The following is a 16825-nucleotide window of genomic DNA, read 5'->3' on the forward strand; positions in this document are numbered from 1 at the left end:
CTTCTTCCTCCTCCTCCTCCTCTTCAGACTCTTCCTTACAGTTTTTCTTCACTCTCGGTTTTCTTTTAGCTAAAAAATGAGAAAAAAAGAAAAAAGAAAAAAATGCCGCTTTCTAAGTTAAAGGTAGAAAGACAGACAGATCGCAAGAACAGTACAACTATTTTCTTTGCATTAATTTGGTCAAAAAAAAAAAAAAAAAGAGAATAGAACAGTACCCATGACATTCACATGGTCTTGAAGACAGACTGACACGAGGAAGGGGACAAACTCCTCTCCACTTCAAGGGTTATCCACATATCAAAGAACTCGAGTCAGTCATAACTAAATTAAGAAGAAACTTGCTCAGCTACATCATCATCATCATCATTTGACGTCCGCTTTCCATGCTAGCATGGGTTGGACAATTTGACTGAGGACTGGTGCTAATTTCATGAACAGGCTGTTCTGTTGATCAGATCAACTGGAACCTTTGTTTGTCATAACCAACGGAATGCCAGTTGTTGTAAAGTAACAGATTTTCAGAGAAGACTCTGCATAATTGACTGATATTTTATTTTATTGATTCCAGAAGAATGAAAAGCAAAGTCAATATCAATGAAATTTGAACTCAGAATGCCAAGATTCATAATTAAATATTTCAAGGCTTCTTCCTGCCACTAACAATTCTGTTGTCAACACAAAACGAATGATCGATTTAATAACTGAAATTAGAATTTCTAAACAAGATCTCATGTCATAAAACAAAGTGGCTAAAATTCATGTTATGGGATTAAATAACACTAATTGATGAATTTAAAACCGAAAAATATAATTCCTTCTTCTATAAGCACAAGGCCTGAAACTTTCAGGGAGGGGTCCTGATGTAATCAAGACCTAGGATTCAGTTGGTACTTAAAGGATGAAAGGCAAAGTTGACCTCAGTGGAATTTGAACCCAGAATGCAAAAACAGACGAAATGCTGTGAAGCACACTGCCTAGTTCTATGTGTGTGAGAGAGAGAGTGTGCACACACACACACACACAAGAATATGTATACAAGAAAGAGAGAGAGCGTGAGAGAGTACCACTTCAAATAAACTTACAATATGTTCTGAGCTGTACTTTTTTCTTGGATTTTGAACTTTTAGGAATGTCTTCTTCAGATTCTTCTTCCTCTTCTTCTTCTTCCTCCTCCTCCTCTTCTTCTTCCTCTTCCTCCTCCTCTTCTTCCTCTTCCTCAGACTCTTTCATATACTTCTTACCTAAAAGAGAAAAACAAAGTTGTTTCATGGAACCAGACACAGCTTTTGGATAAGACGCGTGTACAAAAACCAAGTCACTCCACTTTCAACCCCTGTAAAAAGCAGCCGAGGAAGCGTCTACATTAGGGGTGGGTTGGATGGGGGACTGTAGTCCTAGGGCTTTTTTGTGGCCTTTTTAGTCATCAACTGTGGCCTTCTACAGTGTATCAAGAGAAATCTTAATTTATATAAAAGCCATGAACACTAAGCAGTTGTAATATATTAGACAAATATAACAACCAAAGTCTTCACAAAATAGATGCAAACTAAAGTTAAAACATTTCTCTGGGTGGAAAATGAAGGAAAGATAAGTAACTTTACTAATCATTTACACCCATGAGCACAAAACATGGACAGAAATAGATAGTGATGTTTGCTTACAATTAGTAAGCTGTATCATGGCAACAAGACACAAATACACACACACACAAAACAAAACCAAGGTCCACAAAATTCAGTTCAGACAACTGGTATACTTACGTCGTTGAGCCCTCTCTTGTCTTTGTTTGGCAACAGCTTGTCGTGATCTTGATCTTCGGCCACCACTTTTACATTGAGTACAAATCCATTGTCCCCTGAGAATAAAAATTTAAATATTAATTTTTCTCAAGGATTTTTACAAGTTTCAACATAATCAGCATGGATTTGGTCCTGTCCATAGTTTAAGTCTGGAACAGCCACAATTCAATGAAACACATAGACAGACACCATGGAAGGTAACCCATTAGTAAACAACTTCTGGCTGGATGAAATAATGAAAACGCTACATATTCAAACAAACCTGTTTCACCCATGCTTTTACAAACACAGTAACTGCAGAACTGACTAAAGGAGCCGGAACTGAAGGAAGGTTTGATATATCAACATAAACAGAATGTCTTGCAATCCGTAGTGCCCACCCCTCCCCTCTCTAAATCTATTTAGATGTAGTATTTTATCCAGAGAACAAAACAATGTGAATTAATAAGCATTACATTCAACAGGATAATCTGAATGCTACAGGGTTGAAAGCGAACTTAAAATTTCTCATCCAAGTTTAACATTAATTAATGTCTCAACCATTAGCTTAAGAACGACAAGGTTATTTTAATGCACTCCTCGTATTCTTTGTTCTTTTCATAACTAACAAAAGGCAATATATTTCTGCAGAAATATGGTTGCAAAAAGGGCTATGTTACTATTTTAAAAATCCATGGTACATCAAACATGAGTATGACAAAATTATGTATCTCCATTTCCTAAGATGCTTTATTATTAATATAGATTTTCTAAAACCCTTAAACTATGTTGCTACAAACCCACCATGCACCTAGAAACGACTTACAGAGGATCATTTGAAAACCACTGTTCTACACATTATAAACTTGCCCTATAGAAGCTGCCGCAGTGCAAGAGGGAAAATAAAAGAGATGTAAAATTTTCTTCTAATAATGGCAATGTACCTGGGTGGATGTCTTAAAGGTGGATCGTGGCATTCTATATGGTAGACATCAGGACACTGTGAACACTGAATTAAGTCATCTTGGCCATCACACACAACACAATTTTCATAATGTTCCTTCTCTGATTGACGTAAATCGTCTCCCTCAGTATCGCCGTCATCACTGTCTCCCTTCTAGAAAAGATACAGAAACTGGTTAGGTAAACAAAGGCACACAAAATGGTTAGACCATTATTTAATTACTTCAGTTAATTAACTACAGCCATGCTGGAGCAGGCTGTTCCGTTGATCGGATCAACTGGAACCCTCAACGTCGTAAGCGACGGAGTGCCAACAACAAACAACAATAGTTATATGACTTTAATGCAGTTAATAATGATCTCTGTAGTAAATCTACATCAAATCATGTCTTAATTGGGAAACGACAAAAACAATATGCACATATTAGACAGTGTGGTGATACACTGTACAGGAATAACAAAAATTAAGACATGAAGGTCAAGGATGGAATGTTTTTGATTGTAGGTTTACTTGACCAGGGCCGACCTAGGGTTAATATCAGTTAAGTGTATTTTAGTAAATTCTTTGAATTACCTCATCATCTGTATCTTCACCATATTTCTTCCTGGAAGCAGTTCTTCGACTCCTACGTTCTGACTGAGGCTAAACAAGCAAGAATGAATATAAATATAAATATAAAATAGTAAAAAGTAATTGTTGGTGTTGACATTTCAAATGGTCTAATATCTTAATGAACGTCATTCTTTGACAAATATAAAGAAATTCTTTTAAGAAATGAATTTATACATATGTCATCATCATCATCATCGTTTAACGTCCGCTTTCCATGCTAGCATGGGTTGGGAGAGAGAGAGAGCACCATCACACAAGCTAAGTTTATAGAGTAACGAACCTGTGTCCAGAAATGATGGGGGTTCAAAACTTGTTACTGATATTTTCTTGATAACAAGCACGCATAACTTTTAATGACCAAGTCTATTTACTTTTAAATGTTCTTTTTTTCCCCATTTTCTTTGACAAGTTAAATCTACCAGCCATGTTCATCTGACAGGCTTCCACACAGTTTCCACAGCCAGTTTCACTCACAGTTTGAGTCATCCCAAGGTTATAATAGAAGACACTTGACAAAGATGGCATGTAGTGGGATCAAATATAGAACCACATAGGCTACAGCACATTGCTTATGCCATCATCATCATCTAGTGTTTTAAATCTGGGTTTTGCCCCCATTAACGGGGATGGCCGGATCTACCTCAATGCCATAGCAACCGAGGTAGGCAGATGCAGCCCACCCCAACCTTTGGGCTGGTGCCCATTCCCCCTTGCTATCATGAGGCTTTTTTGGAGCTGGATTTTCTACAGGGAGCATGCTCTTGCTTACCCCCAACCTCAGTTTCTAGACATGAGTGATCCCAATATCAAGGTCCGTCCCTACCAGGATTTTTAAGAAATGTGATGAAAAAATAGCTCCGAGACCCCTTTCAGAGCCCTCCTATCTACATGTTATTTATAGAAAAAGAAAAGTGAGAACAAATGAAAGTAAAAAGAGAGAAAGTGAGAGAGAGACAAGAGAGTGAGAGGGAGCTAAGAGAGCAAGTGAGAGAGTACAATCCCTTTCAAAAAGCCTTTTTCAATTTATATTTCAAATGATAATTAAAAAAAAAAAATCTGTGTTCTTACCAGACATGCAGGACAATACCAGTCACCCTCGGGTATCCAGGGAAGAGCAGGACGAAGGCAGTATAAATGAAATGCCTGGTTACAATCATCACACAGTATCAACTGTTCACCAATTCCTTTCTTCCGGCAAATTTTACATTTCTGTGTATTAAAACACAAACAAACAAACCATCTTACATATATATTTCTTTATTGCCCACAGGGGGCTAAACACAGAGGGGACAAACAAGGACAGGCAAAGGGATGAAGTCAATTACATCGACCCCAGTGCATAACTGGTACTTATTTAATCGACCCCAAACCGTAACGGCAGACGAAATACTGCTAAGCATTTCAGCCGGCATGTTAACGATTCTGCCAGCTCACCACCATCATACATCCAGATGCTTCACACATGTGCCATATAATCACATTTTGATCTTGATAACTTTTAACAATTTACCAAACAGTATTACTCTGGCATAAAATGTACCACTAATCCTAATACATACTCTATCAAAGAACTCTAAAACAAAATACTGCTTGCTTTATCCTAGGTAAGCAAAACACAGAAGACTTTTGCATTATATAAATAATCACATCATTTTACTGAGATTCTTCAATAAATTCATCCAAATAATTCTAACTTACAGCATTCTCAGCGGACTTCTCCCATTTGATGCAGGCATCCAAAATTCCAAGTAAAACATGTAAGCGTGAATATGTTTTAGAGTGTTCTACAGCTTCTTTCCATTTTAAGAGACCCATATTTATCAGTTCTTTGTCTTCCTCCTCTTTGACTGATATATGAAGAATTGCAAAGAAAGAAAAAAAAACTTTTAAGACCATAGAAAACACCATTGAATTTTAGAGAAAAACTGAAACAAAACATCAAATCAATTCATATACAATATTATAGCCATCATGATAGGCATTAGTAGAAACAGAAGTAGTAGATTAGTGTTAAGTAGCTGAAGAATTAGTTACATGTGAACAGGGGAAATGTGTGAATAGAAATCCCCAGTTACAAACCAATTTATATACCTAATTTTAGAATAAGACACAAAGTTAAAGTGGTGCAATAGGTAAATTAGTCATGTAGAAAGTGCGATACAGGGTTCGAGTCCCACTTGTGACTTTGTTGTAGTTCATCTCACATCAGGGAGATGTTTAATATCATTTATACTGGTGACGGTGACAGAGGTGCAGATACTCTCTCTTTACTCTTTTACTTGTTTTAGTCATTTGACTGCAGCCATGCTGGAGCACCGCCTTTAGTCGAGCAAATCGACCCCAGGACTTATTCTTTGTAAGCCTAGTACTTATTCTATTGGTCTCTTTTGTCAGATCACTAGGTTATGGGGATGCAAACACACCAACACCAGTTGTCAAGTGGTGGTGAGGAACAAACAGATACAAAGACATACACACACACAAAGGGCTTCTTTCAGTTTCTGTCAACCAAATCCATACACGAGGCTTTGGTTAGTCTAAGACTACAGCAGAAAAGATATACCCAAGAGTCACGCAGTGGGACTGAACCCAGAACCATGAGGTTGGGAAGCAAACTTCTTAACACAGATCTACGTCTGTACCTAAAATAGTTCTAAATAATCCTAAATCCAAGTAGAAGCCCTGAATTTTAGTTGCTAAAAAGTATCCTGTCACATGCTAGAAATTTCTGTGTAAAAATAAAAAAAAAGTTTAAAAAATTACTGCAAGGAGAAGAAAAGACAAGATTTCTATCAAAACTTACCAGAAGAATCAGTATTTTCTTCTTTCTTTTCAGAATCAGAACTTTTTGATTTAGATTTTCCCATAATTCCTTGCAAGAACCGTTCTAAAACATAACTCTGGGTGTCTAACATACAGTTAGCCTAAACAAAAAACAATTAAAAAAGACATAAGAGGAGAACTACATATAAAGTTGGTCAAACAAAATCCACACCCTGACACACATATATCCTCATCATCATTTAATATCTGTTTCTCTATATGCGTGGATATATATATAAATATATAATTTAGAGAAAAGAACCAAAGTTCATGCCATGAAAATCCAGTCACATATAGAAAAATTTAATAAGTAAATACACTAAAAATAGTTCTTTTTAGTGCCTGTTTCAAGCATAGAAAAGAAACAACTGCAGTTCTATGGCCAACAACAGGGCTTACAGACATACAAGCCAAATCAATGAAGAGAGTCTGTATGGGGGTCATTGAACATAATCACCATCATCTGGTTGAGCTTGCTCAGACATTTTTAATCCACACACGCCATCCATCTCGGTCCTCCACTAGTTGAGGGACCAAGGTCTTCAGGAAGGCATCCAGTGTCTCTATATATGTTGTGTTCGGATAACCTGTTCCAGATGCTTTGGCATCCTTAAGTAGTAGGTCATTTGCCAGCAATCATCATCATCATCGTCGTCGTTTAACGTCCGCTTTCCATGCTAGCATGGGTTGGACGATTTGACTGAGGACTGGTCTGCAAAACACAATCACCTTTCCCTTCTGATGGGAGAAACAAGCAGGAGATATCCATACAGCCTGTTTCTTGCTGGGACAAGTTTATAGCGAGACATGAGTTAATTTCTCCATAAACATGCTCTCGGTAGTCTTGAACATGAAAGAAAGAGGTAATTCCCCCATTACCATTTCAAAAGGAAGGATACATTGGAGAATGTAATTCAAGATTCACTCCATATGAGAAAAGAAAAAAAAAACAAAAAAAAATGACAAAAGTCATAGTTGAAGCACCTTTGGTCAGATATACGGTAAATCAGGACTGACCAGAGGAAAGGAGAGGGGGGTAACAACAAAGATATAAACTGCATTACCATGTCCGATATAGCTACAGACGTTTCAATTTTCTTTTCCCATTCTTCCTGATCAAACACACCACCAAGTCCTCCATTACGTAGACGGGTTTCAGTTTCTCGAAGCTCCTGGTATTAAAAAAAAAAAAAAAAAAGTGAGAAAATATTTATCATGTACATAGCAGTTTTCATTTGATAGAAATGTTAGAGCTATTTTCCTTACGGTAAAACTGTTCTGGCTCTGCTTTTTGAGTTCAAACCCCAATGTGATAAACTTCACCTTTCATCCTTCTAGTGTCAATAAATAAAGTACCAGTCACATGCTGGAGTCAATACTCCTCTCTCTTTTCACTTAGCTGTTCAATAGCTAGCATGCATTTGATTCAAATAGCACACTTTCTACAATACTCTTTATGTCTAGTAGACTTCATAGAGTATATTTTATGTATGATTTCTGCACTTTTAATAGATATCATCACCATCACTTAATGTCCAGGTTCTATGCTGGCACAAAACGGAGGGTTCGACAGAATCTGACAGGGTCCAAGCACTGCATCATATCCCAAAGTCTGTTTTAGTATGGTTTCTACAGCTGAATGTCCCTCCTAATGCCAACCACATGACAAACGGTACTGGTTGCATTTTTTATGGCACCAGCACTAGTGAGGTTACCAAACAGATTGCAAGACAGAGAGCCCCTTCGACTGAGTGGAAGATCTGTTGCAAAGTATTTGAGCCTATAGTCTTTTATGGTTTAGTCTAAAATTCTCTTAGAAAATCTATTGTTAATTAATATGTTTGATTTCTTTGTCTACCACTTCATTAGTGGAAGAGAAAGTAAATGCTCTATTGATTAGGGATCTTTACCATTTACTAAGCGGACTCTCTCCCTAATTAGTTGGGATATGACCCTCTCCGTGACCTTCATCACCCGATCCAGCAGTTTGATACCCCTGTAGTTATTTCTATCTAAAGCATCACCTTTACCCTTGTAGCAGTTGACTATGGTGCTGCTACGCCAGATGTTGGGTATCACTCCTTCATGAACTACCTGGTTTACAATATGGGTGACTAGGACATAACCCACACCACCAGATATTTTAAGCATCTCAGCAGTGATTTCTGATGGGCCGGGGGCTTTTCCTGACTTCAAAGCTTTAATTGCTTTATCTACCAAGGTGCTGTCTATTCGGATAGCTGGTCCCTCTATTGGGTCAACATTTGGCAGGCTCTTCTCCCATTCAGCAGATTTTTATATATATATATATATACACACACACACACACACACACACACACATACATACAGAGAGAGAGATGGAGAGATGTAGCCTTAAATCATTTTGTTTTTAAAAATGACTTTTCGTTCACAAATTGATAAAAATCAATACGTTACCCTTTTGAAAGCCTCTTTCATATCGAGAGGGTTGTCACTCTCCTCTTCTTCAGTCTTTTTAACAGTGACATCTTTGGACGAACTTCTGTAAAAATAGAAATGATCATTTCTGACATTAGTACAAAGCAATAAAGTTGTACAGGAAATCTTGTAGGCAACTGAACAAACTCTTCCCTCCCAAGTACATTACTAGGAAGACATTTTTTTGTCTGCAAGATATAGGAGTATGTCTTATTATATGCTAAATATAAGTAGTTATTGATAAACATAACTTTTCCCTCATAACATTACTATAATTTAACTAACCTATTAGTAGAAATTAGTAACTGTAGCTTATTGATTAGTACACAAGAATGTTGTGAAACATTAACATAATGTGAAAACACATAATTGATAAATAAAAAGAAAAACAAAGAATATAAATCAAAATTCAATGTAGAGTAATATCGACATATATAAAATATGGTCAGTGCACTTGTTGTAGGGAGTGGAAAAATCCGACATTCAGATAGAGTCCATCTTCAAGGAAAAATTGATGAGAAACAGCAAAATTTTACATCCTCAAAGTTTTTAAAAAAAACTGTCTCATTAATCTCTCGCCTCTCAACTTTTCACTGAAGAAGGGACAGACTTCTCCAAAATGATGGATTTTCCACTCTTCACAGCATGTTTGTTGTATTCATTTTATCAATTTTACTACACAAGCTTTGCTGACACTGACCTACATCAACCTCTTCAAAGTCTGTTTGATCATATGTAAAATATATATTGATATCAATTAAAAAAATATTAAGCCTTTAGTATCCAGATGACTGTTAAATCTAATGCTTATTTATTCACATCATTTTGAATTAATCATGCATTATCGTGTAACCTTGAAATTTCAATGGTATGACTGTTTATGTTTAGAATGATGTTGTAGGGTAGGTGTGAGAGGCTGGATATGGCCAGTTTGAATATAAAACAAGTAGAATATGAAAAACTGATAGGGCCAGTTTAAATGTTAAAGGATTAAACACTGACAAAAAAAGAAAAAAATCTTACTTCTTTGTTGCATTCATATTTTTTACAATGTCATCACGGCGTTTTAAAAGTTCTGATTTGAGAGCACTTTCCCTGATTCCTTGTGGGTGAAGGCTGGCTATAAAATTATCAAATTCTTCTTCTGTTTCATAAACAGACCAGGTGTTTTGGCCAGGTTCAGGAACGCTGTTTGGCAGAAGTAAAAAAAAAAATAAATAAATAAAATAAATGTTATTGAGATTAGCCAGCATCAAAAATGAACACTAAATGGTGATGATGGTAAATAGTCTTTACTCTTTCTTTTTAACTTCAGCTGAACCCAGACAGCATCAAAGAATTAAGAGATGTCTAATTGCAGAGATGACCTAGCCAAAGTGTCAAACATTCATAACCCATCTCCAGGTCTACGCCATATATCTTAGTTTATTCTTTCATACTGTTAATTAACGAGTATTGCAAATGGCAATCCTTCAATAAAATACGTATCAATCAACTACTGCATTTATATAATCTTCTTCACCAATTTCTGGTTGTGTGTGTAAAATAAAGCATTATTAGTAAGAAGGGCAACCAACAGTAGAAATAGTTGAGAGGGAGAGAATTTTACTCATATTTTAGGTCTGCTTCTTTACACTCTGAGTTCAAATCTCACCAAGACTTACTTTTCTTCCCCTGCTGCTGCTATGAATTAACTATATTCCACCTGTAAAGCAGGTGATGTGCCGAATCACTTTCTCATCATCCTTTTAATGTCCATTTTTTTTCAAGCCTGCATGGATCAGACAGAATTCTTTGAAGCAGATTTTCTATGGCTAAAAGCTCTTCCTGTTGCCAAACCTCACCCATTTCTGAACCATTTTCCCTGTGGCCACACAAGTTTTTCACCGAAGACTGGAAACAAACAATGTCACTTGTATGATGGTGACACTTGATTACAACTATCACAGAATATCAAAACAAAGAGACATGCATGTATACACAGGGATGTTTTCAGTTTCTATATACAAAACTCATTCACAAGGGTTTAGTCAATGCAGGGCTATAGTAGAGCAAGGTGCTACATAGTGGGACCAAACCTGAAATCACATGGCCGGGAAGTGAACCTCTTAGCCACATGGCCATTTAAAATGTAAACTAAACTTCACATACCTCGTTTCAACCGGTTTGTTGTTATAATGTGAGTTTTGTGAATTTGAAAGGACTTCATCATCGGAGCTACAAGAACTGTCATCAGACTCATTTTTGAAACTGAATGCAATTTCATCAGGAATCCAGCCTAGGAAAAACAAAACGAAACAGTGATCAATACATTTCAATAAACATGTTTATTATTATTATTGAGTGAGAGAGCAGTGCATGCCATCAAAGTGACACTGGGGTAAAATATACGAAGCCCAATATACCCATCATGATTACCCGTCTGGTAAGGGAACGCCTGACACATGCATCACAACCACATGTACACAACATTGTGATCTCATATCAAGATAAAAAGTGCATGACCTTGCAGGTGAAGCCCAGTTAGAATTTTCTTCAGTTCGAGTAGCTCATTCCACTCAAAATGTCCCTGAATAAGGGTTGTTTAAAGATATTGACTGTGATCCAAGTTAAAAACCCTCATCAAAATTTCATGTCAATTTATACTCCAAACATCACAATGCTGACAAAGTTACTTTAAATTTTTTTATCATTTTTAACACTAATACAGATGAAAGAGTGTATTTCACTAGAAATATGATAATGAAAGAATTAAAATAACCAGCTATTGTTTCAGCCTCTTAGCTGTGGCCATGCTGGAGCACCACCTTTAATGTTCTTTAGTGAAAATTGAGATTGATATATCTCAGTCTAAATAAAAATGTGGCTAGATACCTTTTTCAACATAAAGACCTGGGGTGCATCGAGAAAATACCCAATATCGGCTATGATTTCGGTCCGTTCCAATTGGAGATAGGCGTAGAACAAGCTTAGCAAAAGATATTCCATCCTACAAAAGTAAAAAAAAAAATTATTATTCTAAGATTTTATAATAATAAAAAAAAAAGATTGCTTTAACCCTTTAGCATTTGAACCGGCCATATCTGGCCCAAATATTCTATCTTGCTTTATGACAAAACTGACCAGATCCAGTCTCATACACCTACCCTACAATGTCATTCTAAAAATAAGCAATCATGCCTTCAAAATCTTGAAGCTATGAAATAATGCATGATTAATTGAAATCAATATGAATGAATAAGCATGACATTTGACAAAGAAACATAAATGCTAAAGGGTTAATATATTCTCGGCTGCTTTTGAAAAATATTCATGTAGCTATTTGAAAAACTGTGTTAGAAAGATCCAGAAAAAGTTAAGATTCATTTAGGAGATCCTCATAAAAAATGTCAAAAAAAAAAGTTTAAAAAAAAAGGCAAGAAAAAAATTCAACTGTGTTTGGGAATGTGTTCAATCTAGAGAATGTATTGTACATCTTTATTTGAAAACAAACCAAAAAAAGATGAAAAAGATAAAGGATTATCAATGAAAATACTAAAGAAATATGGAGAAATGCACATAAAAAAAAAACAAGCAACAGAAATAAATAGTTTGGATTTAACAAATCTTAAAGATGGCTTACGTTAAATTCCTTCTCAAATGCTTCTTCCTCCTTTATCTTGCGAAGTACAGCATATTCTTTCTCTCGTCTAAAACAGTAAAAAAAATATACCAATTTAACATAGCTCTGCCATAACGTATTTGAGAACTTAATGTCTAGGCCTACCAAAATGTCTTCTACTCTATTCTTTCTATTTTGCCATGCACACTCCCAATAGATGTATAATATTATGTTATCAATGAATTGTTTAATTATGTACCTTTCGCGTTCCTCCTTATCTCGTTTTTCTTTCTCTTTTGCAACAACAGCAGCTCTCCGTTGCCGTCGTTTAACAACCGATGCTAAGCCATCATCTGAAAAGTTAGCCTCCTCTTCTTCAGCAACTTTATTGCCATAAAAATCTCTGATGGTTAAACCTTCAAAATATGAACAAGAAATTTAGTCCATTAAGTCTTAGAAAGCAAAACAAAGAAAAATTCAAGTGATAAAGAAAAATTCATTTTTCCATTGTGATTTAAAAACAAAAATCAAAGAAGATTATTGTTCTTATTATCTATCATCATCATCATCATTTCCATGCTGACATGGGCTGGACAGTCTGACCGGAGCTGGCAAGCCAGAGCCGCACCAGGCTCCAGTTGTCTGTTTTGGCAGGGTTTCGATGGCTAGATGCCCTTCCTAATGACAACCAGTTTGCAGCGTACTAGGTGCTTTTTACACGGCACCAGTATAGGTGTTGTTTATGTGGCACCAGTATAGGTGCTTTTCACATGGCATCAGAAGTAGCCAGTTGGCAGTGATAGTTCCACAACAAATGGTAACAAGTGGTATTTAAGCTCTAGACATATAAATATAAACAACATGGCTGTCTTAAAGGTAACAATACACTGCTTATAAAGTTTGTGTTTGGAGGGAGGGACCTGAACTAAAGTTGTTAAACCTATTTCAACATTATTAAAATAATGTTTTTAAAGATATACATTTAGTATTATGCTCCCTATGATGTTGGCACCATTGAAAACAAACTGTCTTCAATATAAACAACTAGCCAAGAATGGAGCTTCTATATGGTATTTTAGCCTGCTAGAAAACAGCAGCCTAATCTCCCTCAAATGAAGGATCCTGGATATGTATAGCCTAAAAAAAAAAAACTGACATCGCCACGAAATAACCTGGTGCAAAATAGTTTTATTTTTCAACAAAATTGGTTTGAAATTGTAGACCTAGTTGTTACCATATTTCTGTTGAGATACTCTGTGTTTCTATGAAGCAATTTTAAATATAACAAAGAATTTAGTAAAATAACTTAGTTATCATTAAGCTAGTGTTAGGAACATAAAATGTGACCAAAGTTTGGTGGAAGATGTTTATTCAGAACTTTTGAAAACAAAGACATTTGTAATACAGCGCCTGAGGCAGTTTCAGGCAGGTTGGTGTCAATACTGTGTGCAGACATTTTAATAAAAAATACTTTTACATAAATATAATTAGTGTCGGGGGTGAGAGAGAGTTAGAGAGTAATAAGGGCAGTGGGGCAGGTTGAGTAGGAGGGGATTCAGGATTACAGCATGCCATCAGTGAGTGATGCCAAGCTATGACTGGCTGGCGGTTAAAAATAAAGTGGCATCACTTAGAACAATGTTTGTTGTGATAATGATGATATCACTACATGTGATGTGTGTGACATCGCCATCAAAGACTATTTCATTTAAAAGCAAATATTATCAAATATAGTGAAGGCACATGGCCCAGTGGTTAGGGTGTTGCACACATGATTGTAAGATCATGGTTTCAATTCCTGCACCAGGTGGTGCATTGTGTTTTCAAGCAAAACATTGCATGTCATCTTGCTCCTGTCTACAGACAAACACCCCTTTCAGTAAAGTCTTTTGTATCTCCGTCATTTATCTTCTTCTGACATTAGTCAGTTACAACGGCAGGGGTTCCAGTTGATCTGATCAACAGAACAGCCTGCTCATGAAATTAACATGCAAGTAACTGAGCACTCCACAGGCACACAGAATGACAACAAGGTTGGCCCTTTGAAATACAGTTACAACACATTTTTGCAAGCTGAGTGGACTAGAAACGACATGAAATAAAGAGTCTTGCTCAAGGACACAGCGTGCCACCAGGTACAAAACTCATGACCTTACAATCACAAGCCAAGCACCCCTAACCACTAAGTCATGTGCCTTCACTTATATGTTATAGAAATCAGGTTAGGCCCTGGCTTTTGAATCCTAGGGCTCACGACAGACCAAGATTACCAAGTAGAGCTGGCTGCAGCTTAACTGCAATACAAACTGCAAGGCAGGTTAGGCTCAGCAAGAGACCATAACCGACAAATTGTCTGAAGATTCACAGGTCTGCACACTAACAGAGCTAGTATATGCTGCCCAGGGATGCCCTCCAGTTTACCACCCCTGGGCCCCTACAAAAAATACATAAAGCCTACAGCAGACCCAAAAGTGATGCCTTTATGGCAGTGCTCCAGCATGGCCACAGTCAAAAAGGAGTGAAACAAGTAAAAGAACAAAAAATAAGAAAATAAATAAATAAATAGAAACTCGACAACAGACCAGACTCACCACTAGCCTTTATATTTCTGGGTTCTGTCTTTACATTCCCATTTTTCGGATCGTTTTCCTTAGAATCTGACTGGTCCTCTTTCAATGTTATTTTGTTTGCATTTGCAAGAAATCTTTGTTGCTTCTTTTCTTTCAGAGAAAACAGTCTTCTACGCCTGAATAAAAAAGAAAAAAAATAACTGATTATTCAGAGAAAGCTATAGGATTGGGGTAGATCAAACAGAATTATTTAATGTTTAAAATGGCAAAATTTTTTCAATGTGATATCATAGCTGTGTCCTTTGTATCTCAAGTGTATTATAGTATTAAATGAAAAAGGAGAAACTACAAAAACATTTCTATGTTCACAATAACAACAGCTGCTGCCATTTTAACGTCTACCAAAGTTTGCATGGATAAGATGAGACTTCATTAAAGCAGAATTTTCTACGGTTCAATGTTCTTCTTGTTACCAACCCTTACCCGTTTCCAAACAAGGCAATATTTCCCCTGCCTATCAAACAACCACAACAGCAGCAGCAGCAGCACCACCACCACCACCACCATGTACATTGTTTTGTCTTGGTATAAAAAGATGGGCTACAGCAAATATTCTGCTTAATACCACAGATTTGCTTGTCAGTTGTTTGACCGTAACCAGTTGAGCATGTCCCTTGGTGGCTGACGATATGTGCATCTCTGATTATGAGCAGAAGTAGTGGGGGGAGCATCATAGCCATGTGTTGAGAGGAATTCTTTGGGGTTTGAATAATTCACCTTTGGAAACATGGGTGTTTTGCTCAACATCCTTAAATGAACCTTATTTAGGGACCTTTTGAGCGGGATGGGCTACTCGACCTGAAGAAAATTCCAACAGAATACTCACCAAAGATCTGAAGCTTCGGCCTGTTTCTGTTCCATGAAATCTTGCACAGAGTAAGTGCCCATAATACGAAGACACAATCCTTTCAAAATCTGAAGTTTTTGAGCAGGTTCTAGATCATTTAATTCATGATTTTCCAACATATCTATCAATTCTTCATTCTAGAGAAGGACAAAAAAGAAAAAAAGAAAAGAGAAAGGTAAAATACATTTGAAATAATCATTAATTTTTTTAATTAATTCTACAGCGATAGATAAAAAAAACTCTGACATGTTAACTAATAGCTTAGAGTAGGGGTCGCAAACTCATTTGGTTTTGTAGACCAGATTGAAAGAAAGACCACAAGGCTGGACAGGGACTATTACTATTCTTAAAAGCTCTTTCCATAATATAAACCAAAGTAAATGGATAAAGGGAATTAATATACATGACAACAGTAAATACTATTATTATTATTATTATTCACAATAAAAGAATGAAGATGAAGTATTAGCAAAGAATGTGCATAGACATAGCAAAAACTCAATTACATGATACAAATATACACATGATAAATACACACATACACACACACAGAGATGTACTAAAGATGTACTGACTTGACTAATCAGAACTAGAATTAAACAAGATGCTAGTTAGACTCCAATTCTGAACAGACTAGTGAATTTTCCATATGCACGGGACACAAATCCACATCTCTATATATTTGTGATAAGTATGTTACCATTTACACCAATGTATCTACTCACTTCTTCCCATCTATTTTAAGAACTATAATTCCAGAGTGTTGTTTTTTAAACTGACAAGTATGTACGTTTTCTGCAATGATTTAAGAAGTGGTGATGGGTGACAATTCTGTGAAAATAATAACATTTTGTAATTTTGTTAGCTTAAAGCTTATAAGTGATCACCATGCATTGACCAAAGGAAATGGTCTAATATTGGGGCATATAAACCCTCGATGGAAAAGCATGGGGTTTCCATATGCGTGATCACAAATACTAGTGAATATTTTAAAATCAAAATATAATAATAATAAATATTGGCCTGCAAGCTATATTTATGTCACACGTCTGGTTTATAGCATAAAATTGTTTTAAAAAATATATTTTATATTCTTACTTCATTGTAATTT

At 36.2% G+C, this 16825-nt stretch overlaps 1 protein-coding gene across 1 annotated transcript in view; it reads right to left on the reverse strand.

Moving 5' to 3' along the window:
- Positions 1-16825, reverse strand: part of LOC106870776 (tyrosine-protein kinase BAZ1B) — a 66172-nt gene that overhangs the window by 17840 nt on the left and 31507 nt on the right. Inside the window, exons 16-32 of the mRNA XM_052973421.1 lie at positions 15694-15851; positions 14820-14983; positions 12497-12653; positions 12259-12325; positions 11511-11625; positions 10788-10914; positions 9660-9824; positions 8616-8700; positions 7242-7349; positions 6158-6278; positions 5053-5201; positions 4423-4563; positions 3316-3384; positions 2723-2895; positions 1761-1855; positions 1083-1241; positions 2-69 (exon numbers count right to left, since the gene is read on the reverse strand). Coding sequence (XP_052829381.1) covers positions 2-69; positions 1083-1241; positions 1761-1855; positions 2723-2895; positions 3316-3384; positions 4423-4563; positions 5053-5201; positions 6158-6278; positions 7242-7349; positions 8616-8700; positions 9660-9824; positions 10788-10914; positions 11511-11625; positions 12259-12325; positions 12497-12653; positions 14820-14983; positions 15694-15851 — 2121 coding nt within the window. The remainder of the gene's footprint in view (position 1; positions 70-1082; positions 1242-1760; positions 1856-2722; positions 2896-3315; positions 3385-4422; positions 4564-5052; positions 5202-6157; positions 6279-7241; positions 7350-8615; positions 8701-9659; positions 9825-10787; positions 10915-11510; positions 11626-12258; positions 12326-12496; positions 12654-14819; positions 14984-15693; positions 15852-16825) is intronic.

The sequence above is a fragment of the Octopus bimaculoides genome, chromosome 15 (genome assembly GCF_001194135.2).
Source record: "Octopus bimaculoides isolate UCB-OBI-ISO-001 chromosome 15, ASM119413v2, whole genome shotgun sequence".
Lineage (NCBI taxonomy): Eukaryota > Metazoa > Mollusca > Cephalopoda > Octopoda > Octopodidae > Octopus > Octopus bimaculoides.